Consider the following 24,051-nt stretch of genomic DNA (forward strand, 5'->3'; position numbering starts at 1 on the left):
ATGCAGCAACAAGTATAGCTTCCATCACCATTCATTGACATAATAGTTCGATAAAAGAATCAATGCTGACATCACTTGATATGTTATATGTATGACCTCGTCAAGACTATAAGAAAATAAAATAAATAGTTTATATGAAATGGAGCAAAGTTAAGAAGGACATTTGAGGTTGTACTCCGTCTTCTAGTTTTTATCCAATACATTTTACTAGTTTGTATTTATGTGAGGAAAAAAGATTTTTGGACTTTACTTTTATTGCAAATAAATTCTTTACACAAGCTTTGATAGTTTCCCCCAAAAAAAACTCATGAAACTAGATCACTCCACCAGCAAGGGTTAGGGAAAATAAACAGGGAAATATGTATATCATGGATTTAATTTTTCTCTTTTCCTGCCTACAGTTTATATATATGAAGATACGTAGTGGTCAACAATTCATACATGTGTACAGTGAATTTGTGATGCTGATGCGCAATTACATGTCTGAAGGTGGCCGAAGCTGCAAAAGTAACCAATCAGATGAGCACTCGTACAGTGATGCGTTGATTAGTCCTGGGACACTCCTGGCTCGCGTGACCTTGGTCTGGATAATTTTGTGGATATCAAAGCCGGCATCGCAGGCACAGGATCCAACCGCCACGTGGGGCCATGCGCAGCCTCGCGGTCAATCAACCTTGCACGCCCACGTGTCTCCAGCACCTTCCTTACGTGTCGCCGCCATCCCAGCTCGCCGGTCCCACCTGACAGGATCCTCGACGGCTCGACCTCACCGCGTAGCTTGCTCGCTGAGGGCGGCCGGCCGGCGACCCACCCACCACCACCAAGAGGCAAGAGCAAGCGGACGCCGACGCGGAGGATGCGATCGCCAGGAGGTGTGTGCGTGTGCGATTAGCAAGACAGGGAGGCGTATCTGTTCGGATAAGGCCCCTAATTATTGGGCCAGGGAAGCAAAGATTTCGCATTGATTAATGCGTGCGATGGGCCACTCGAACTCGACTGGGGTATTTTTTTAAAAAAAAAAACTGGAGAGTTTGGTACGATGATGCACTGTTCTCCGCTTGATGGATAAGCTCCTCCAAGCAATCATTCATCCCGTTTCCTTCAATTTTTCAATGCGTCAGGATTTTGCCAGCTGGATCACTCATCTGGCTGATGCTCAATATTTCAGTTTGATCACAATTCATAACTGCAGTGCCCTCTCCTATGGGATGGTCGCTGGCTCTGTCAAGCTTGAGAACACTTTGATTGAAAATTGATTCGATTATAAGAATACACAATATCGATTCGGTTCTCTGTCGGTGGTACGTGCCTCCGATTGGGATCATCAGATGAAGTGATGAGCACTGCAAGCTGAATTGATGGTAGGTCGCATATACATGTCGTCTGGGCAAGCGGATCAGGTGGCCAGGCTTGTGCAAGGAGAATCCGTTCCGATTTCTGAATTTGTTTTCTCCGGAAGGTAGGGTGCCTGTCAATTCCGGCCTAATCTTGTCAAGATCGGAAAGAGGATCACAAGATTGAACTACCCATCTATGCTAGGCGTCGGCGATGCGATGAAACGGAAACTTTCTTCCTTCCAAGACTTGTGGTAACATGATTGAAATACCTAGCCAGGCGTCGGTGATGCAAATACCTAACCATGGCGACGATGCTGGAAACAGTTTCGAGTCATCAGAAATTCAGAATGGGTGGGCAAGAACGACTGATCACACTAGGGCCTCGTCACAGGTCACAGTGAAGAAGAGCTATGATCGACGCAGATACGCGGCTACCATCAGCGCCTCGAATCAAATTGATGGGGTCGATTGGACCGGTGCTAGACGGATAACGCAAAACATTCGGTGGCTATGGCGTGTGGTGCAGATTGCGGATGAGGGATGCTGTCCAGGTCCCGGAAAGGATGGCCGGACCTGTCGCACAGTTCACGACGTCGAGATTACTTCTAGCTCCGCCGCATTTTTCTTGGGCCGGCAGCGTATCCAGGACCAGGAGCACAAAGCTGCTTGCCAGTTGCCGCCGCTGATTGTTCTTCCACCCAGTGACGGCCAGTAGGATTGCTTGTTCATGGCAACTTGCAAGAATTTCTTTCTTCTCTTGCGTGATCCCCATGTGGTAGCATTGTTGTCCAGCCAAAAGTAATTTGTTTCTTGCTTGACTCACTCGGATCTGGCCAACATCTGGGGTTGAGCTTGTCTAGGCACCGCTGCTCTTTTTTCCCCCCAGCGGTCAAGTGCCTTGTTTTGTGGAAATCCTCAGCGCAGGAACGTGCGCCACCGCTGCTTTATCCGTGGCCACAACTTGCAGGAATATCCGATGTGCTAGATGACAACAGGAGAAGGTGAAGTTTCTTCGCTTGTTCATCAGACAATTAAGGCTCGGATTGCTGGAGTAGGAGGCCTGCTGATCCGTGATTCCGTGTAGAACCGCAAGCAAATTGATACAAAATTGAGGCAGGAGAAGATTTTAACCGGTAGCCTTGAAACGTTAACGGTGGATGGATTCTCCTTCTCAGTCGGTGCGACAGATTCTCTGTATTTCCACCCAACTGAAACGACACTGCACTTGCACTGGCTTGAGCTTACGGCGGAAGATTGCAGCTGCTTTGTCCTCACAAATCGGACACTGTCTCGCGTTATCTTTTTGTCCGATTCCTTACTCCATTCTCGAGTATGAGTCTTGTCTTTTCCTTTTCATATCCTACCCACCAGGGACGGTCAGGAAAAACCTTCTTATTTCCTACTAACCACCACCAGGGACAAGTCAGAAGCTCGGAATGCAGTGCAAGCATCTCATCGATGGGTAGCCAGCAGAGCAGGGTGCTCGTCGCGAGCACCGGCGAAAGGTCATGTGCGTGGCACATGCTGTCGGTGCCACTCTCGGCTCAAGATCCGAGCTCGTTTCAGTTCCTTGCGTGCGGTGTTCTCAAGTCTACTATCAGTACGATCTACCATGCAAGGGTTTAAGAAGACTTGGATCGGAGAGATTGTTTACAGTTACCTTCCAGAGATCCCGCTCCCAATGTTCCTCCTCCTCGGTCGGTCGGCCCTCACATGGCACGCATCGTGCGCCCTCAGTTACCATAAGACCTTGCCAGTCCCGATCTGCTCGGAGAATCTGAACCTAGTTAGACATGTCTGTGCGATTTGCAGCCTGAAGATCAGAACCAATATTGGGGGCTTCATCACCGCCCATGGCTATGCTGGATTACAGGTGCTCAGGCAGCGCGTGGCCTCGTGCGCTCATCTTTGCACAGGCTGCCTGTGGCTCGGCCGCTCACTTCGGAGTTCGGGTGCAGCTGCTACCTCCACGCATGGCGTGACTGGCCGAGTAATTAAGCAGGGGGGGCACGAGGCGCGCGTGCTGGATGCAGCGAGGAGCTGAGCTGGAAGCTGGTGTCCCGGCACGAGGCCACCGGCGCCGCCGAGATCGCGGCCGTGTGCCGCGCGCGAGGCCGGCCGAGGATTACCGAGTTACCTACCGCAAGCGGGGGATAGGCCCCCCGCACGCGCACAGGAAGCGCCTCCGTTTCGTCTGGCGAGCAGAGTGCACCCGCGTGGTGTCCGTCAGGAAGCGTAGCTTGGTGCAGCGTGTTGCCGCCGTGCGCGCGGCGCTCGCCGACAGCCGTTACGTTGCGGTTGCCCCGGCGCATCATCCATGGATCATGGGCCGCGCGTCACGCCGTCACGGGCCAGGACCTCTCAACGGCACAAGTAGCGCGCTGGTATTCTGTCATCTGGCCAGCCCGGCGTGCTGTAAAATCATGCGGGCACCGTGTCCTAGTCGACGGCGGAGCCGTCGACGAGACGGAGGTCATGGTCAGTCAGTTTGCGAACCAAGCTCGCCTGCGACGCCCGACCACGCACAAACAGCAAACGTGCTGCCAACTCAATGAGAAGATGAGACGCAATGCACGACAAGGATGTGGGTGGAAAAACACAGGCAAACCCAACATGGTCTGATGCGAACAAATTCGTCAGGTACTTACCCCCCATGTACTGATTGAAATAATGAAATTACTGACGTTAGCAAAGCGATCGACAGCGAAACTTACCAGCTTATATTTATGTTGTTTGTTCTCTCCAGATCTATTCATGATGTTTGGCACAGCTGAAGGGAGTTGATAGCCTTCATCTTCGTAATCAAATTAGGCATTTTTACTCGCTGCAGGCATTCATGTACTACATCTTTACAGGCATATAATTTGCCAATCAATTTCATTCTTCCTATCTGCCTAGCATTGCTTTTTGAAACACTAAATTCATCTCAATCCCAATGTAAGAGTGAAGAATGCTAACTTGATATTTACAGTTGGTTTCTCATGCAACCTCTGGTTTAAATAGTAACATAGGACCCTAAACTTCTATTGCGAAACTACTGACAATTGATTGCAGCCTCATCTCGTCTTCTTAACCAAACATTTGATTTAGACCCCCTTGATGTTTTGCATCTTCTCAAGTTTCCTTTTGTGTTCCTTACTGGGAATAAGCAACGGAAAAGAGTTGCCATGCTGAACTGCAGAGGTTATTCTACCCCTTTCTGAGTAAACCAAAAAGGCTCCCTAAAAAAGGTAAACCAAAAAGGAATGGATCACAGAGCATAGACTGTAAACTGAAATGTCTCAGCTGCAAACAACAGTTTGTATTTCTTCCTTTGTCTGATACATCACCGAAAATTTCCTTTACTGATAGGATATATGATGCCATAATATATTTTAGCCCATTGCCTTACATATTAACCGACATCATCTCATACAAGAGAGATGATTTTCTCAACTTTCCACTAAAAAGTTTCCATGTTCAATTGCAGTCCTCCAGTCAATTTATGATTATCTCAGCTGAAAATTGTCTTACACTAGAAGAATGGAATTTCATTCTGTCAATCACATTGGTAGCTTGCACTTTACGATAAAGCTAATTAATACCTAAGGCACTTCTGTTATTTTCTTTCACGACTTCTGATTATGCAAATCTAAATACAATAGTGTAATTTCTCTGCTGATAAACTATGCTAAATGTGAAGGTCCATTTATGTTTTATTGTGTGCGTCCAGGTATACAAACATGTTTAGACGCCTTGCACTGAAGACCTATTTTTCATCTTGATTTATAGCTCCTTTGCTGACATGTACAGTGTGATATGCATGACTTTATGCAAAATTCCTTGACAGATGGAGATAAACTAACTAAATGTGAGCTCAGTTTGGCTCTTGAAGGTGGCAGCACGAATGGCTATGACAACTCGAAATTCATTCAATGGTGCTGTAAACTCTACAAATGCTATATGCCAACAAGAACTGAGGAAATATTTAATATGTTGAATGAACAAGTTGTATATCATGGACCATCTAATTCGGACCATTTTGAAGGTAAAATGACCTGAAAGCATTCTTGATCAAATGGAGCAAATACCCATGAATTCTATCTTTCTTTTGTGGCGTTTTGTTGCTTCTTTGAACCATTATATGTAAGGGTTTGCAGACCGCACAATGCACTTTGACACTTCCAACATCACAGACAAGAGGCCAACAAAGAATTTCAAGGTTGGTCCATGCAGCTCTAATTCTCTACACTTCCATTAAATCCACACAATCTGATGTAACGTATACTCAGTGATAACAAGAGATGCTATGATACAACTCAGCGCTATATCTTCATCGTCAATAAGCTAATTGCCCACAACAGGAAACAGACTATCTTCACAAGGAATCAACTGAAAGAATGGAGCTTACTTGCACGGGCTCCTTGGCAATGAGGGCTCCGTTCGGCAATGCCTGAGCCCGCCAGAGAAGATGCGAGCGAAGGCCTGCAGGTTCTCGTCTGAGGGGCTTGTGTGTATCTTTCTTGGATACGGTAAGACGCAAGGTCCGCAGAACATCACCCCGCCCATCCCCCTCGCCTCTTCCTCGCCCCCCTCCTCATCGCTGCCATCGTCCGCGACCTTGTTGTTCGGCTTGACCACCATCTGCTGCTTCTTGGGCGTAAGCAGCTTCGGGGACGGTGGAGGCGTGGGGTGCGCGCGGTTGAGGACGCGGAGCACGCGGCTCGGGTTGGGCGCCACCGAGAGGCCGCTGAGGGAGACGGCGGGCGAGAGGTGGAGGGCGTGGCAGGCGGCCGGGGACGGCGGTACCGCGACGAGGCTTGCGGCCACGTTGAGGAGGCCGTGGACCCTGCCGGAGGGGCGGCGCACGCCGACAGCGAACATGGAGGGGGAGCCGACGGGGCGGGATAGGAGGCGGTGGTCGCCGAGCAGGAATCGCGCGGAGCCCACGAGCGAGTCCCTCCCGAGGTGCCAGGACCCCGCGGCGGCCGCGTAGATCTCGACGGAGACGGCGGCGCGGGAGTCGTCGGCGAGCGAGGCCTCGCGCACGCGGAAGAGGAGCCGCGCGTGCCACGCCGGGTCGAGCCCGCCCGCTGCGTCGGGCCGGGTCTGGAGCTTGTGCCCGGCGTCCACCCAGGCCACGGCGTACGCCTGCAGCCGCCGCCGCAGGCCGGAGGGCGGCTTGAGCCCCTGCGCGGAGATGAGGGTCACCTCCAGCAGCCGCTCGCCCTCGGGTAACCCCAACCCAGCCTCCTCGTCCGGCGCCTCCATCGCCGGCGAGCGGCCGAGAGGGTTTCGCGATCGGGGACGGTATGGCGAGACGGCGGTGGGTTTGGGCGGGCGGTTGGATTTGGGGAATTTTTTTTTAATCTAATTGACGGGCTGGATTTGAACGGGCGAAAAGACCTCTGTACAATTTAAACAAAACCCCCTGTAGGAATTCACATTTTTCAAATACATCTCGATTGAGTATAAGTTTGTCTCGAGTTTGAATTCGAATGCTTCATGAAAAAAAAACTAGTTGGACTATGACTTGACGGGAAATTAGCCTGAAAGCCTCGAGTACTTGAAAGTAGTCAAATGGCGTAGAATTAAACAGAATGCATCAGAGCACATGAAACAAATCCGATTGAGGATTCCATGGTGTCTTAAGGTTCAATAAATCAAGCATTTACCCGGAACAAATAAAAAACATATCCAACTGTGTGCATTAATTTTGTCCGGGACATAAAAGGAGGCAAACTTACAGGTTACAGCAACGAGACATACAAAACAGAATATGAAAATACAGTGCCTTGTAGCATGAAAAAAAATGACCATTCATGTCCAGGAATCATTGCACCAGAGTTCTCTTTAGCTACATTTTCATGGTTCGTCCTTATAATGGTGGAAACATCTGACAAACTTCACAGAGAAAGCAGATTAAGGTAGTTTGTTTGCCAATGGAGTTTGCGCATCGGCCAAGCACAAATAGGCAGTGTCAAATCAATCTCAAGACTCGTAGGGAAAATGTGCATTCAGGAGCTGGCCTGCTGGGCCTCAAAACCAGGCCGAACTCCACAAGACGGCACCCAAGCCCAATTGCACTCTTTGCGAAATAGACCCTGGAGACCTCTGAAATTGACGAGTCTCTCACTGCCCCCAATTCACAACGCAACCTGCCATCCTCGTCTCCTCTCCCACCCTCCACTAACCCTAGCGACAGCTGCGCTCTCTCTTGATCTCCGCGGGGAGCTCCAGATCTGCAGGCCGGCGGCCCGGCGTCCGGATCGGGAAGCGAAGATGACGGAGGCCTGGGTGCGGAACAAGCCGGGGATGGCCAGCGTCAAGGAGATGCCGCTGGTGCAGGACGGCCCGCCGCCGGGCGGGTTCGCGCCCGTGCGCTACGCGCGCCGGATCCCCACCTCGGGGCCCAGCGCCACCGCCATCTTCCTCACCGCCTTCGGCGCCTTCGCGTACGGCATGTACCAGGTCGGCCAGGGGAACAAGGTCCGCCGGTAAGTGCGCACTTACCCGGCCCATTTCGTTGCCTGCCTCTTACATTGCGCTTCTCATTATAATTCCGGAAATGGATCAACGATGGTTCCTATGGAAATCGATGTATTGCATTCCTGTTGATATGTCATTGAATTAGTTTGTAACTGATGTGACATCACTCTATCAAACTGCTACTGGTTGGCTAATTTCGGTGGAACCAGATCGTTGTACTTTAATTGCGTCTCTAACTTAAGAGCCGGGTAGTTTCAGACCATATGGGTACTGAGGATTCTGAAACACGTGATATCAATGCATCTTCGTACTGCAACAATGCATGTTTTCCAGTTGCACGTCATATACGAATACATATTTAACAGATCAAAAATAGTCGAGGTTGCTGCATATCTTAGTTGATGCATTAGAGAGCCAGAGGCATGCGATGAACTTCCTATATATGTACCTAAGTTTTAGTTGATTAACTGTATCTAGACTGTCCTGGATATCATCTACTCGTGTACGAAAATTGTTTAGCTATGGAAGTAGGGGTGAATTGCGGAAATATTGATCATATAATATCCATACCAATTCGTTAAATCTGATTGCATCCTTGAACTCAGGCATCAGCTTGATTTTTATCTTAAAACATAGTAGTTTCTGGTAACATGTGGCCTCCAAATCAGCTTAAACCACCTTATCATTGCCACATTAGTGTTGAGTTGAACAAAAGCACCCTAGGTTGTATATGTGATTGGTAGCGGTGGTTGGGACTTGGGAGTGGGCGTAAAGTAGACAGATTTGATTGTTAAGAGGTTTCACTAACCTGTCTGCTACAAGGTTTTTCGGTTGTAAAATTGAGAGATGCCAAAGTTTAAGGTTGAAATGTAGAGTTTTCCTTCTTTGAAGTATTTGATAGTTCAAATTGCCATAAATTATAGTGGCCACCAGCATATTCAAAACGCAATTTAGGTGAAAGTGACTAATAGCTTAGCTTGGTAGGCTTAACTCCTAAATTTGTGGACCTCAACGCTTGCACTGTCATTTGGCATTACTATTCAATTGTGAAAATTGATTTATTTTTCTTTTTTGAAAGACCAGAAAATGGATTTGTAATTAATGTGATTATTGCATGATTATCATACCCTTTTTCCCCAGTTAGTTTTCTTTAATGGATAGATTTAGGAACGCCAAGTTCTTATAAGCTATCACATATGTCTTCCTTCTGTTATGTTTCTTGATTTCTTTTCTCTGAATTACTTATGAGCTTGCTAACTGGCTTTATGTATGCTATGACTTGATACTAAATTGTGCTGCTATCAAAGTTTTACCTCGGCATGCTTGTTATTGCTCTGCAGTGTTTAGTAGTACTACTAATTTTTGCATCCATGATGTGTTTGTGTTTTAGCTTCTCTAGCATTAAGTTGTCATTATGGCCTATTAGTTCATTTGATTTTTCACATCCATGTTATATTTGCCTTGAGGTTCATCAGTCTTAGCTTCATGGATTGAAATTTTGCATGCAGTGCACTCAAAGAAGAGAAGATTGCTGCCCGTAGTGCTATACTGCCGATGCTCCAAGCTGAAGAGGATGAAAGGTGGTACTCAATGCTGTCTGTCATTATAATTGGTGTTATATTTTTTTCCGGCATTCACGTAACTCTTGAGGTCCATGGTCCATGATACTATTGTAGATTTGTCAAAGAGTGGAAGAAGTATCTTGAGGAGGAGGCCAGGATCATGAAAGATGTTCCAGGATGGAAGGTTGGCGAGAGCGTGTACAACTCTGGGAAATGGATGCCTCCAGCTACTGGTGAACTCCGCCCTGAGGTTTGGTAAGGTCCTGCCGCCGGTACTGATAATTTCATCATGTCATGAGGACATGAATAAGGCTTCTGAACCTAGGTGCCTTCATTTTTTCTTTTACCAAGGATCGACTCCTTAAACACCTCTGTGTTTGTTGTGCTGTATGAAATTTGACTGGTTAATAATTGGACATATCAGCCGACTTCCTTATCTTCGGAATTGTGAACTGTCCTTGTACGTTGATGTCGATGTAACATCATTTGCTTGATGTAATATGTCGTGACAGCCTCAGGAGTTCCTTTCTGTAGTCATTCCAAAACTTGGAAACCCTTGTATGCGAGAAACGGATAAAGTATGGAATATAAAAAAGATATCCCTGTGTGTTAAGAATAAGTCATCATTGCTTTCTCACACAGATAGCGTCTTAAGGGCGTGTTTCGATGGCTACCACAGTTTATTAAAGTTTGCCACATCTTTTTTTTTTGTTTGATGGACTTTTTGTGAACTTTAGGCCCTTAATCGTTGACGTGTTTCCCCATCACAGTTCCTTTTGCATGACCTGGTGTTTGTACGCCAACTCTACCAATGTTGTGCCACAGAACAAAAGCTATGGCACAGTCAGTACCTGTCACCGCGTCGCCGCAACAAACCAAAGCCATCTACAGCTCAGCTCCTACGTTACACAGTTGGGCTCTACAGGCTCCAAGAATCTGCCTGCATCAATGAAAAGGCGCGGCGCTGCGCTGCGCTGCTGTGCTGTGCTCAAGAATTGACGTGCCTCTGCCTGCCTAGGCCCCTACGCCCGCATAGCCGCGTACGGCGCGCCATTGACCCAGTGCTCGGCTCAACTGCTGCTCAGTGCTCATGCATCGCCCCGGCACATCGCAGCAGCGGGTCAGCAGCAATGCCGGCCGCCTCGGCCGAAGGCCGCAGCCTCTGTGATCTTCGTGACTTGTTGAGCAATGAGCATGCGATGCGAGCGAGGACGAAGACTCGAGGAGTCGGGGAGGGAGACCGACGCCACCATTCTTTACTGCAGCCAGCGTGCATGGCGCCTGTGCCGCTGTCGAACTGTCGAAGTAGCGGGCAGGCACAGACAGACGCACGGATCCAAATGCAAATGAGTGGCCGAGTAGGCTTTTTGTCCTGGGAGGGAGATGTCTGGGTAGGTCCATGAGCCATGCCGCCATGGCCATGGTCCATGGCTGGCTGGATCTGGATGCCAAGGCCTCTTCTGGCCGGCCTTTGCCCTGGCAGGACCTGCCTGCTGCAGCCATTACTGGGCACTGCAAGCCTTCAATTACTCTTGGCTTCTCGTGTCGCTGCCCTTCTGGCCATTTCTGCCGTCCTGGCTTGGTTTCTTCTTCGGATCCGTGCGTGTAGCCTGCTGCCTGCCCCAGCCTCTTTCCTGAACCGTTTCCACGGCGGCACAGCACAGCCTACCTATGCATGTGTTGGGCACTTGCGCTAGAGCAGGGTCGCAGCAGAGACGACGTTTCGAGGACCGCCGTGCAAGTTGCGGTAGCTCCCTTTTCCTTGATATGGGGCCGTGTTCCTTCCGTCGCAGTTGATTTAGCGGCGCCTCTTGCGGTCTTGCCTCTTGCAGACTATTAGCATGGTTCCTTCGCCTTAGCACCTCCTGGAAACATGCTAATATGCCCTCCTATCCTCCTGTGATCTGAAGATGCTATAATCCAATGCTCCTAGTCGTCAGCGGCGCACCTGTTCTTGTCGCTTCTTGCTTGCCTGCCAGCTGCTTGAGAATGTTCAGATCAGCTGAAAGTACCATGTGTTGACCAATTAGGATCGGCTAATGCGTTAATTAGATTAGAAGTACTCCTTTGCTATTGATAAAATCGAGTCACAGAGAGATTGAGATAGAGAGAGAGAAAGCACGGCATACCCTCGTGCCCTAGGGCGGAAGCGGAAGCCGACGTGCCCGCCATTGGTGATGTAGTGCAGGAGCTCGGAGCAGTCCAGCCGTAGGGGTTCGCGGAGCGGTGGCCGGAGTCGAGGGCGCGTGTACAGGTTCGGGTTGGTGCAGAGAGCGTCGAGGTGGCCGGTGGTGATGCTTCCCGTCGCTGACCGCGCTCGACTAGATCGGTTAGGGTTTCACTGTGTCGGTGGGGTGGCGGCGGCGGTGATCCTCGTGATTCGAGCCGCTGGCCCCCACCTCCTTTTATATTGCGCGGCGCGACGGGGGCCCACCAGCTAGGGTTGAGCTGGGGCGCCCCCGATCAGGGCGCGTCGGTGAGGTAGCCCATCGGCCCGTTAGGGTCCGATGGGTTAGGAGATCAATCTAACAGTCTCCCCCTTGATCTCACCCTGTCCTTTTCTTTTACTTTTACTTTTCACATTTCGTCATAGATTTGTGTATAGAGCATGCCTCATCGTCACGATCATCTGTCGATGGATTTAGCAGCTACAATTCACGCTTCTATTCAGAAACAGATTCTTTAACCTTTTTGGGCCTTTGTAGTCCGAAAATCACAGGCTATCCCTTAGCCCCATGCCGGCTACGTGTTCCTTGAATACGTTGGGTGGTAAGCCTTTCGTTAGCGGATCCGCAAGCATTTTCATTGTGCTTATATGCTCAAGATTTATAATCTGATCTCGGACTTTATCTTTCACAACATAATACTTTATATCTATGTGTTTGGCAGCACCACTTGTCTTGTTGTTGTGAGCGTACATTACTGCGGGCTCGTTATCGCAGTACAACTGTAATGGTTTAGATATATTATCAACCATTCTCAGACCGGGTACAAACTTCTTTAGCCAGTTCACCTGCCCTGTAGCCTCATAACACGCAACAAACTCGGCATACATTGTGGACGATGTAGTGACGGTTTGTTTGCAACTTTTCCACGATATTGCTCCCCCGGCTAGGGTGAACACATATCCTGACGTGGATTTTCTGTCATCTCCTGCGTAATCGGAATCTGAGTATCCTACGATACGCAGAGATTCTGTTTTCCTGTACGTTAACATGAGGCCTTTTGTTCCTTGCAAATATCGCAGAACTTTCTTTACCAATTTCCAGTGTTCTGGTCCTAGATTACTCTGGAATCTGCCAAGCAACCCGGTAACATAAGCTATGTCAGGGCGTGTGCACACTTGCGCATACTGTAAGCTTCCCACAGCGGAAGCATATGGTACCATTTTCATTTGATCGATCTCATATTGAGTCTTGGGGCATTGAAATTCCCCATATCTGTCGCCCTTAACTATAGGTGCAGGTGAGGCACTGCATTTGTGCATATTAAATTTCTTCAGGACCTTTTCTATATATGTCTTTTGAGACAGTCCTAATACCCCTTTTGATCTGTCTCGATGAATCTCGATTCCTAGAACGAATCTCGCTTCACCGAGGTCTTTCATCTCGAAATGCGAGGATAAAAACCTTTTCGTTTCTAGCAGCAGACTAACATCACTACTTGCCAGTAGAATGTCGTCCACGTACAAAATTAGGAAGACGTACTTCCCATTCTTGAACTTTGCGTAAACGCAATTGTCCTCGACATTTTCTTTAAACCCGAATTCTTTTATTGTCTTATCAAACTTCAAGTACCACTGTCTTGAAGCTTGCTTTACCCCATAAATCGATTTCCTCAGACGGCATCCCAATTTTTCTTTGCCTTCCACGACAAAACCTTTCGGCTGTGCCATGTAGACGGTTTCATCTAAGTCCCCGTTAAGGAATGCCGTCTTCACATCCATCTGATGTAATTCTAGATCGTAATAAGCTACAAGAGCCATTATGATTCTGAAAGAATCTTTACAAGAGACTGGGAAAAAGGTCTCGTTGTAATCAATTCCTTCTCTTTGTGTATATCCTTTAGCCACGAGTCGTGCTTTAAACTTATCTATATTCCCTTGGGAGTCATATTTGATTTTGTAGACCCATTTGCAGCCTACTGTTTTGGCTCCTTTAGGAATCTCCTCTAGGTCCCACACTTTGTTGGTACTCATCGATTTTATTTCGTCTTCCATAGCGTCAAGCCATTTCGACGAATGTTCACTTCTCATGGCTTCTTCAAATGAAGTAGGATCATCCTCCATTTGAATTTCCTCGCTATTATAGACTTCATAGTCATTAGAAATAGCACATTTTCTTATTCTTTGAGGTCTCCCGTGAGCCTGAGCCTGCGGTGCCTCATCTATTTGGGGCTGCTGGTGCTCCTCTTCTTGTGCAGCAACTGGCTCGTCAGGAGCCTGATGAATGGGTTCCTCTTCCTCATTCATCGTCACCACAGAAGGAGTCATTACAGGTATCGGTATCGCAGTGACTTGCACTGGCGGTGCAGACACAACGGGCAGCGAGAAAAAGGATTCCTGAATCACGGGATTGGGTGTATACACCCTCTTCTCCTCAAGATCAGTTTTCCTTGCTGTGCCGCTCCCCCGGATCATTTGATCCTCAAGAAAAACTGCATGCCTCGTTTCTACGAATTTCGTCGATCTATCTGGGCAGTAGAAACGAAAACCCTTTGACCTTTCTGGATAGCCAATAAAATGGTAGGATACCGTTCTCGAATCTAATTTTGCAATGGTCGGGTTAAATACTTTTGCCTCAGTAGGACTCCCCCACACCCGCAGGTGATTCAGTGAGGGCTCTTTTCCTGTCCACATTTCGTACGGCGTTTTCGGCACCGATTTACTTGGAACTCTGTTGAGAATGTGAATGGCGGTTTTCAGTGCCTCCATCCATAAACTCACTGGCAACGTGGAGTAACTGATCATGCTTCGCACCATGTCCATTAGGGTGCGATTGCGCCTTTCAGCCACTCCGTTCTGCTGAGGCTCGCCCGGCATCGAGTACTGGGCTACTATGCCTTGTTCCATCAGGAACTTCGCAAAAGGTCCTGGAACTTGGCCATATTGGGTATGTCGACCGTAGTATTCCTCTCCACGATCGGATCTTACGACTTTAATCTTTAAATCGTGTTGATTTTCTACTTCGGCCTTGAATATTTTAAACTTATCCAAAGCCTCCGATCTTTCTTTAATTGGATAAATGTATCCATAACGGGAATAATCGTCTGTGAATGTTATGAACGAGTCATAACCATCCACACTCTTTACATTAAATGGACCACAGATATCTGTGTGAATTATTTCTAATACACCTGTGCTCCTCTTAGCATTTTTCTTTATTTTCTTAACGAATTTGCCTTTTATGCATTCAATGCATTGTTCTAAGTCAGAGAACTCTAATGGAGGAAGAATTTCGTTTTTAATTAATCTTTCTATTCTCCCCCTCGAAATATGGCCTAAACGACAGTGCCATAATTTCGACGACGTATCGTGAGTTCTCTTACGTTTTCTATTTGCGAGTGTAGGCGAGGATACATTCGCACTGTTATCGCATACGGAATGAACACTTTCGCGTAACGATATCAAATAAAGATCATTCTTTCTAAATGCAGTGGAAATTACTGTATCATTACATTCGATCAAGCATTTCCCATCTCCAAATAGACAAGAATAACCATCTTTGTCCAGGCGAGACACACTAATTAAGTTTCTGTGTAGAGAAGGAACAAATAAAACATCTCTAAGGACTATAACGAAGCCAGAGTCGAGTTCCAAATGAACGTCTCCTACTGCTTCAACGTCTGCCTGATCTCCATTTACCACTCTAACTTGCTTTTCGCTTCTTTGAGTGGTTCTCGTCAAATGGAATCCCTGTAAAGAATTTGCAACATGAACAGTTGCTCCTGAGTCAATCCACCAAGTAGATTTTGAATATTCTATATACAAGGATTCATTTACAAATGAAATAACGTTCTCACCTCTTTTCTCCATGATCATCTTTAAATATTTGGAACAATCTTTCTTGTAATGACCCCTCTCTTTGCAATAGAGACATTGATCTTTATCTACGAGAGCCTGTCCCTGCTGCGGTCTGTGTTGTTGAGAGCTTTTACCTTTTGAGGAGAACGAAAAATTACCCTTGAAGTTGGTATTTTTCTTCTTGTTTACATAGTTTAAAGATCCGCCAGTGGTGGATCTTATCCTTTCCTCCTCCTGAACACACATTGCAATGGTCTTTTCAATGTCCCAAGTTTGTGGTTGGGTGTTGTAATTGACAACAAAAGTGTCAAATTCTTTTGGCAACGAAGCAAAAACCAGATGGACAATGTGATCCTCCTTAAAGGCAAGGTCCAATGACTTTAGCTTGTTATTCTGATTGACCATGCGATGGATATGTTCCCTTATGCCACCGCCATTGTATCTCTCTGAAACCAGTTGTTTGATCAACTGGGTTGCATAAGTCTTTGAAGAACCAGTGTATTGGTTCTTTAATTTTTTAGGATATTCTATGACGGTGGCACAATCTGGGATTGAGCCCATAATTGCAGGCTCAATCGTATTCTTTACCACTGCCAAACATTTCTTGTTGGCAGGGAACCATTTTGCATACAGCCTCTCATATTCTGCTTTTGCTTTCTTGTAAGCAAGCTCTGTTTGCTTCCAAGAAGCATCTGTGTCTGTGTCCTCCCTTTCAGGAAGCACAGGCTCTGTAGGAGTCGGTGTAGCTAGGACCTAATCTAATTCACCCATGATGAAATAGAGATCCAGCTTTCTGTACCATTCATTGTAATTATCTCCCTTTAATATTGGAATATCGTTGATGGAAAACATCATTGATACTCCTCCTGAAAAACATCCATGAGTGGTGAAAACATTAAAATCAAATAAAATTCATTGCATATGTATAAATACGACGTGGGTCATAAATTAAAATATGCAATAATCTTGTGTATTAAAACTAAAACACCGTTGGGCAGAATTAGAATTAATACATGAAAATTATCTATTAAAATTGAGGCATAATCTCTTTTGTATTAAATCTAGAATACCGTTGGGCATAAATAGAAATAATACATGAAAAATATCTATAAAGGATAATTCAGTAAAAGTTGCAATATTGTCACTTGTTAACGTTGGTCAAAAAGATAACAATATTACGACTCAGAAAAATATCTATTGGCCTCGAAGAATTTAAATTATTCCGTTGGTTCAAATTTAAAACTCAAGGCAAGTAATCAAAAACATATAAAAACATTTAATCTTTGCAGCGGAAAGCAGTAATTCTATCAAAAAGTGTCTAAATTTATCTTTTATAAACAGTGCATCAAGGTTCATTCAAATTTGAATTTGAAATATATCAAATTCAATCAAACTCTATTGGAAAGAAGCTCTGGAAAAAGATGAAAAACGATGCACAGTTTAAATCACAAAATCAGCCCAGCTGGCCTTTTTCCTCTGCGCAGCAGCCCAGCCCGTGCGGACTTCTTTTCTTCACACACGGCCTGCTAAGGCCCGGCCCAGCCCCCTCGCGCACCCCCGCACACGGCTTCGCGTGCGCGCGCGGCTCGGGGCCGAGCCAACCTGGGCCCGGGCCGCTATTTCTTTCGCCCGCGTGGGCCAAATGCAGCCCAATCAAGCGTGGGATGACGGCAGCCGCCCGATCAAGATCAACGGCTACGCGTCGATCTCGGGCGATCAAAAACCCGTTCGCCGTTCTCCCCCGAAACCCTAGATCCATTTCTTCCCTTTCCCCGACGCCTGCTTCTCCTCCACGCGAGCGCGCGAGTGAGCGGCGACCGGCGGCGACCGGCGGGCGGCGGCAGCCGCGGTGGCGGCGCCACCGTGAGGCGCCTCGCCGGTGCGCGCGTCCACCGAAAGGTGAACGGGCCGCCGTCGAGGTGTCTCTCTGTGGTGCCCTAGCCCGGCGACGAGGCTCGGGTCGGGCTCGGTTCCGGCGTGACGGCGCCGGATCTGGCCGAGAGCCGCTCGCAGCGGGCTCACCGGCGGTGGGCAAAACCGGTAAAGTACCTCCTTCCCCGGTCGGCCTCTGTTTTCTGTTTTCTTTCTAGGGTTAGGGATTCACGGGTTGCGCGGGTTTTGCACTGGGATTTTCCCGGGGATCTTTTCTAGGGTTCTTTTCCACTTCACTTTCCAATTCTAATCAACGCAAAATAGCTAGAGGCGACTGATACCATTGTTGACCAATTAGGATCGGCTAATGCGTTAATTAGATTAGAAGTACTCCTTTGCTATTGATAAAATCGAGTCACAGAGAGATTGAGATAGAGAGAGAGAAAGCACGGCATACCCTCGTGCCCTAGGGCGGAAGCGGAAGCCGACGTGCCCGCCATTGGTGATGTAGTGCAGGAGCTCGGAGCAGTCCAGCCGTAGGGGTTCGCGGAGCGGTGGCCGGAGTCGAGGGCGCGTGTACGGGTTCGGGTTGGTGCAGAGAGCGTCGAGGTGGCCGGTGGTGATGCTTCCCGTCGCTGACCGCGCTCGACTAGATCGGTTAGGGTTTCACTGTGTCGGTGGGGTGGCGGCGGCAGTGATCCTCGTGATTCGAGCCGCTGGCCCCCACCTCCTTTTATATTGCGCGGCGCGACGGGGGCCCACCAACTAGGGTTGAGCTGGGGCGCCCCCGATCAGGGCGCGTCGGTGAGGTAGCCCATCGGCCCGTTAGGGTCCGATGGGCTAGGAGATCAATCTAACACCATGATCAATCTGATGTGATTCATGTAGGCACAAAAGAATCAGAGCAGAACAAAAATATCAAGATGAAAGGATCGATGGACCAAGAGGGGGGGTGAATTGGGCCTTATTCAATTTCTAAAACAAGATAAAACAACCTTAACCTATGCAAGAACTAGAAAGGCCCCAATTCACCAACCGAATAACTAAACAACCTACACAAGCTAGATAAGATGAAAAGAGATAAAGCCTAGCAAGGTAGAGCTATCTAGTGATCCCTAAATCAAGCACATGAATCAATTGCATGAAAGATAATGCTTGAAATAAGTAAAGTGGACAAGGGACAACCGGATTTTTTCCCGTGGTATCGATGTGTTGGCACACACCCCTAATCCACGTTGTGACACTCACAAAGAGTATTGTCACCTCCCAAGTCACCAAGACGAGGGCGCTCACTAAGAGTCTCCGTTCACCATCCCGGTGTGGTGGAGATCAAGCCACGTACAAATCTCTTCTCCGGGCTTCCACAATCCTTGGCAAGCTCCGCGAGAATCACCTCGATCACCAAGATCGCCTAGGTGATGCCAATCACCAAGAGTAACAAGCTAAGGCCTTCACTTGAGCAAGAACCAATCACAAAGAATGGATGCACACAAGCTTCTCTCTACTCAAGTCCTTAATCTTGCTTCTTGAATGATTGAATGAACAAGTGTATGAAATGTTGAAGCTCAAGGTGGCTCTTGACTATAGTATGTGTGTTTTGATGTTGCCTGGTGTCAAGAGTAGTAGAATGACCCATTGGAGGGGTATATATAGGCAGCTCACACGAATAGAGCCGTTGGAGAAAAAGCTGCCAGAAAAACTGCGTAGCGCCGGTTAATCCGACGTCCCTCCAATAGTCATCGTCGGTTTAACCGGTGAATGTAAACTCCCCTTTTGAAAACTAGCCGTTACTGTTTGGGAAGATTAACCGTCGTTGCATCGGTTTAACCGGTGAGTGTAATCATCCTTTGATCAACAGAAATACCAAGTCACTGGACAACTGCACCGACGTCAAATTTCAAATAGCGTCGGTTTAACCGGTGAGTGTAGTTGTCCACTGATCAACTGAAAACCGAGTCTCTGGACAACTGCACCGACGTCCAATTTCAAATAACGTCGGTTTAACCGGTGTATTGACTTGTCCAGACCTGCTGACCTCGTTTAACCGACGTATAGAAAACTTGAGGCGTCGGTTAATCCGGTGATAAGGATTTTTCTGATTTTGCCTTTTCTGACTTGAGTCTTGAATGAAATCCAAATATTCTTGAGATATAAGTTGAGAACCACTTATTTGAGCTTCTAGAAACCTGAGTGACCTTTGTGTGCATCCATTTTCAAATGACCATATCCATGCTCAAGTTACTAAGCCTAAACCCCTCTTAATAGTGCGATCACTACAAAACTATAAAACCTATACTAACCTAAGTGTCCTTCTCAACCTTATGACACTTAGGACTAGAAAGATCCTTAGTCTTGACATGTTATAGAGTTGAATGCCGAGATCGCCTTTTTGAATAATGAAAATTAGGGGCCTCTTTTGACATATAACCAAATGAGCAATAATGATCTATAAGGCTGCACAAACTCATTAGTCACAATAATGGTTGTCATTAATCACCGAAACATACCTTAAGGGCCTAGATGCTTACAATCTCCCCCTTTTTGGTGATTGATGACAACACAGTCATAAATAACGAGAGAGCGAGAAAGATATGGCAAGAATAAACACAGGCAAACTCGAAAGAAAGGAACCAAAGAGCTCAAAGGCTCAAACGAAATCCATAGATATGTCTCAAAAGCTCAGCATGCTCAAATGACAAATGTACATATCCATGAACTAAAACCAAATATAAGACAATATATAATACAACAAAGTCCTGATCGAGCTCTCTCTAGTGCTACCCTCCCCCTGACTCCCTCTCCCCCTTTGGCATCAAAGCACAAAAAAGGCTAGCTACTGATCTGGGTGCCGCGGGATGGCGAGGAAGCGATCCGGGTCATCATCGTCGTCGTCGTCGTCAGACGGAGGATCCTCAGTGACAGACGGTAGCTGCTGATCTGATGGGCCTGCTGGTGCTGAGCTGACCGGAGGTGTAGCTGTCGTCGAGGCTGTGGTGGAGGCCCTGGTGCTAGCACTGCCTGGGAGAGGGTCCGTGGAAGTAGTAGCCGGCTCAGCAGAAGATGTGTCAATATCTGAAGTAGTGAGTGCTGATGCTGCCGGCTGTGACGACTGCTGAAGTAAGGACACCTCTCCGCCTCCCCCTGAAGGTAGTGGCTGTGGTACTGCGGGGAGGCCAACTGACTGCACTGCTGAAGGTGACTCCTGAAAGAGCGAGGTCGCAGGCAGTGGAGAGAAGAGAGGACGACTCGCAGATCCAAGTAATGCTGACAGTGAGAACATGATCTCCGGGGTCGCCGAAGAAGCTGGAGCAGTGGAGGCCGGAGCAGGTGTAACTGCAAGTGGTGGTGCTCCGGCGCCCTGAAGGCCTGACTGTGCTGGCTGCTGAGGGGCGAGTCCGGTGTGAGAATATAACTGTGAAATCATCCCGAACATCGCCATCATGCCCTGCTGCATCTGCTGAAACTGAGCGTCCGTCCTCTGAGAGACTCTGTCAATAAGGCCGACGAAACGCTCCTCTGTAGCAGCACGCTCTCGGGCGGCCTCCCTCTGAATCTGGGCAAGCTGGGCCTCATGGGCTCTCCTGGCCTCCTCCTGTGCCCGGCGGTCCTCCCTCTGCTGAGAGACCAGCTGCTGCAAAAGTGCGGTGAGCGCAGACGGCTGAGACACCTGAGACTCTGAAACTGTAGTAGCAGCAGCTGATACTGGAGCTGGCTCTCCTGAACCTCCTGCCTCGTGATCATGACTAGCTGGAGCAGGTGCAGGGAAGTATTCCTCGTCCTCGGAGGAGTCTGACTCTAGGTCTGACCAATGAATCTCATCATCTCCCCCGGGAAGCTGTGCCTCTGCAGCAAGTAATGCCTCGTCCTCCTGGGCCACTCGGGCCTGTACCTCGGGTGACAGCCGTGCCATGGCAGCTCTATCAGCCTGCCTGCCTCTCCTCCGGTCCGAAGGTGCTGTCGGTCTGTAGACTGGAAACCAGGGGACCTCGTCCTGCCGGTAGACTGCACTGACGGGTGACTCAGCTGGCACTATCATGGAGCAAATGAAACTGATCCAGTGAGCATAAGGAAACTGTCGTACTACGCCCATCCCGTCAGTGATAACATCCTCGATCTCTGCCAGAATAAAATCAACAATATCGAACGGCTCGTGAGTGAGGATGTGAAGTAGTAGCAGCTGCTGCAGACCAGTGAACCCCTCTGGGTAGCCACTCCTCGGGAGCAAAGTCCTCCGGAGTGCCATGTGAACTGCGTAGGCCTCTGGGGTCAGCAAGCTGGGGACTCTGGCGTAGGAGGCTGGAAAGGGCTGGCGGAAGCACTGTGAAATCGCCTCGTGAGAAGGTGCAATCCCGCCAATCATGGCCCTGCGAGGTGGATCTGCATCACCGTAGACCATCTCGTGTAGAGAGACGTCTACAAGGTCAACTCCAAGTATCCCAGCAAGTGTCGCTCTGGACAATCCAAATACCTGCCCCCCAAACATGAAATGAACTGCTCTGCGCTCTGGGGCAATCCAAGCTGTGGCGTAAAAGACTCTGACCCAGTCCTCAATATACCTGTTCCTCTCAATCGAGAGCAACCTGGGCAGACCTCTGAAGTGATCGAAGTGCTCGCGGACATCGGCTCCCCCTGCAGCTGTCCTCAGTGAAACCCAGTCCAGTACTCGGTGAGGGAAAATCCTGTGGCCCCGCCTCTGATAGGTCTCGTAGAAACTGGCCTGAAGGAGCGTCCAGAATCTACGATCGACCCTGCTGTCTCGTGTCACCGGGAACCACTCCTCCTCCTGTACACTCCATCTGAGCCTCTTGACCTTCGCCGCATTGGCCTTGGTCAAGTTCTGGAGCAGTACACCTGGCTCCAGACGCACGACAGTGTCCATGCGGAACACTGCGCGCTCGGCCGCTAGGGCCTCGGCTCGTCGAGCTGCTGCTGCTGCTGCGGTGGACCTGCGAGGCTCCTGTGGCTGGTGGCCTCCTCGCGTCCTAGGTCCAGTGCGACGCTCGGTCGCAGGTGAGGGCTGCTCTGCGGGGGACGTCTGCCGGGTGCGGCCAGAACGTCGAAGAGCTGGTGACTGAGTGTCCTGCCCCTGAGACTGCTCGGACTGCGCTGTCTCTGTATCTGAATCGGACTCTGCCGCTGAAGCTGACTGCTCTGACTCTGCTGCTGCTGCGGCTGTGGCTCTGGTGGCCCTGGCACCTCTGACTCGGCCCATCCCTCTGCCTCTGCCTCTGCCCCTGGCTGGTGTGTCCCTGATAGCGAACGGACGAGCGCGGCCTGACGCCTGCTCCTCGGCGGCCTTAGCCACCATCTCGGCCCTCTCGGCCTCTCTCGCTGCGCGAGTCCGCTTGCGAGCGGGCTCCTCGACCACTATCTCCTTACCCTTCCTTTTGTCACGACCCATCTCGACACAGTGAGTAACACGGACGTGACGATGCGGTGGCAAGCGGGCGACGCGGTGATGCACGGGTGGCACAGCGTGGAAAGCGGCAGTGGTGGTGACACAGTGCGTGGGCGGCGCTCGGGCGCAGGCGTGAGAGCGGTGGTGCGCGTGCGCGCGGGCGGCGGTGTGACGGCGCGGAGGCAGTGCTGGTGGTGCACGGGCGCGGCTGGGCGCGCGGTGGAAGGGGCGGCGGCGGCGCGAGGGCGGCGGCGTGACGGTGGCGCGAGGGATTGCGCGGGCGGCGGCGCGTGCGGGTGGCGCAAGGCGGCGGACGGCGGCGCGTGCGGGTGGCGCAAGGCGGCGGACGGCGGCGCACGGACGGCGGCGGTGCGCAAGGCGGCGAACAGTGGCGCAGGAATGCGGCGGCCGGCGGCGGACGAAGGTTTTGAGAGCGCGACAGAAGTTGGACAGGCGGCAAGCGGCGAGAGAGTGAGCGGCGTAGTGGCAAGAGAGAAATATGACATGTGGACCCCGCAGATTTTCTTATCGCCGGTTGATCCGACGCTTAGGTTTTGAACACCGGTTGATTGCGTCGGTGTAGTTTACCAGAAACTCTGCTAAATCTGTATCTGTACGCCGGTTGAACCGATGATCTGAAAAGTGAACTCGTCGGTTGAACGATGCAAATAACAGTTGATTTTCAGGTCAGAATTGTGTTCTGTTCATCGGTTGATCCGATGCTGCAAACTTTGTATACGCCGGTTGAACGCCTGAAATGACTGAGCTGTGGCTGACACTTAGTAACGCCGGTTAAACCGATGGGTATAGATCCGTTGAACGTCGGTTTAACCGGTGAACCCAAAAACCCTCTCGCAGCTCACTTTTCTATGCTAAGTCCAATGAACTTATAAGATTCAACTAAACTCAAGTTAATGGACTTGCATAGGCGACTTTACCCCTCAAAATAGGATAGCTTAATAACTTAAATAGTTTTTCTTTTCAAAATCAAGGATAAGTCGCAAGAGAGACAAAGCGCCAATTTAAAATGTATGAGCCATGTCATAGGAATATTGAAGGAGAAAAGCTTCAAACTCACAATGACATTGCTCACTAGGCAATAACGCACCTAACACTTTACTCTTTTCACTTCTCATGAATTAAGATCTTGTACGTAAAACAAGTCTCATTTTCATTAAGTGATCTCCTTTGTGACTTTTATGCAATGATAATGCAAATTACAAACACATGCGAAAGAAAGGTAAACATGAGATGCACAACTATATGACAAGACATGCATAACGAGAATTTAAGATCTACTTGTCAAATTTGATCCCACAGAAAGCTTCATCATGATGAGCCTTTCTACAAGCCTAGAGGAAAACAAGTGGACCACCACCTCTAGCTAAACCC

At 48.9% G+C, this 24,051-nt stretch overlaps 2 protein-coding genes and 1 long non-coding RNA gene across 3 annotated transcripts; 2 read left to right on the forward strand and 1 right to left on the reverse strand.

The window, feature by feature from the left end:
- Positions 1-1,647: 1,647 nt before the first annotated feature.
- LOC112873491 lies at positions 1,648-4,610 on the forward strand. Its single transcript, XR_003224754.1, has 2 exons — positions 1,648-3,977; positions 4,084-4,610. It is a non-coding gene; the product is annotated as an uncharacterized LOC112873491 (long non-coding RNA).
- Positions 4,133-6,703, reverse strand: LOC112873490. Its single transcript, XM_025936449.1, has 2 exons — positions 5,728-6,703; positions 4,133-4,558 (listed from the first exon to the last, which is right to left on the reverse strand). The coding sequence occupies exons 1-2, from the start codon at positions 6,585-6,587 to the stop codon at positions 4,522-4,524; spliced, it is 897 nt and encodes a 298-aa protein (XP_025792234.1). The 5' UTR covers positions 6,588-6,703; the 3' UTR covers positions 4,133-4,521.
- Positions 6,704-7,440: 737 nt separating this feature from the next.
- LOC112877998 (NADH dehydrogenase [ubiquinone] 1 alpha subcomplex subunit 13-B) lies at positions 7,441-9,986 on the forward strand. The gene is made up of 3 exons (XM_025942373.1): positions 7,441-7,813; positions 9,314-9,385; positions 9,482-9,986. The coding sequence occupies exons 1-3, from the start codon at positions 7,599-7,601 to the stop codon at positions 9,624-9,626; spliced, it is 432 nt and encodes a 143-aa protein (XP_025798158.1). The 5' UTR covers positions 7,441-7,598; the 3' UTR covers positions 9,627-9,986.
- The last annotated feature ends 14,065 nt before the right edge of the window (positions 9,987-24,051 follow it).

Source organism: Panicum hallii, chromosome 9, assembly GCF_002211085.1.
Source record: "Panicum hallii strain FIL2 chromosome 9, PHallii_v3.1, whole genome shotgun sequence".
Lineage (NCBI taxonomy): Eukaryota > Viridiplantae > Streptophyta > Magnoliopsida > Poales > Poaceae > Panicum > Panicum hallii.

Coding starts and splice junctions, on each gene's coding strand:
- LOC112877998 (XM_025942373.1), top strand. CDS start 7,599: ATGACGGAGGCCTGGGTGCGGAACAAGCCGGGGATGGCCAGCGTCAAG. Junction 7,814..9,313: donor CAGGGGAACAAGGTCCGCCG/GTAAGTGCGCAC, acceptor TTTTGCATGCAG/TGCACTCAAAGAAGAGAAGA. Junction 9,386..9,481: donor CAAGCTGAAGAGGATGAAAG/GTGGTACTCAAT, acceptor ATACTATTGTAG/ATTTGTCAAAGAGTGGAAGA.
- LOC112873490 (XM_025936449.1), bottom strand. CDS start 6,587: ATGGAGGCGCCGGACGAGGAGGCTGGGTTGGGGTTACCCGAGGGCGAG. Junction 4,559..5,727: donor TTGCCAAGGAGCCCGTGCAA/GTAAGCTCCATT, acceptor TACCTTTTTTAG/GGAGCCTTTTTGGTTTACTC.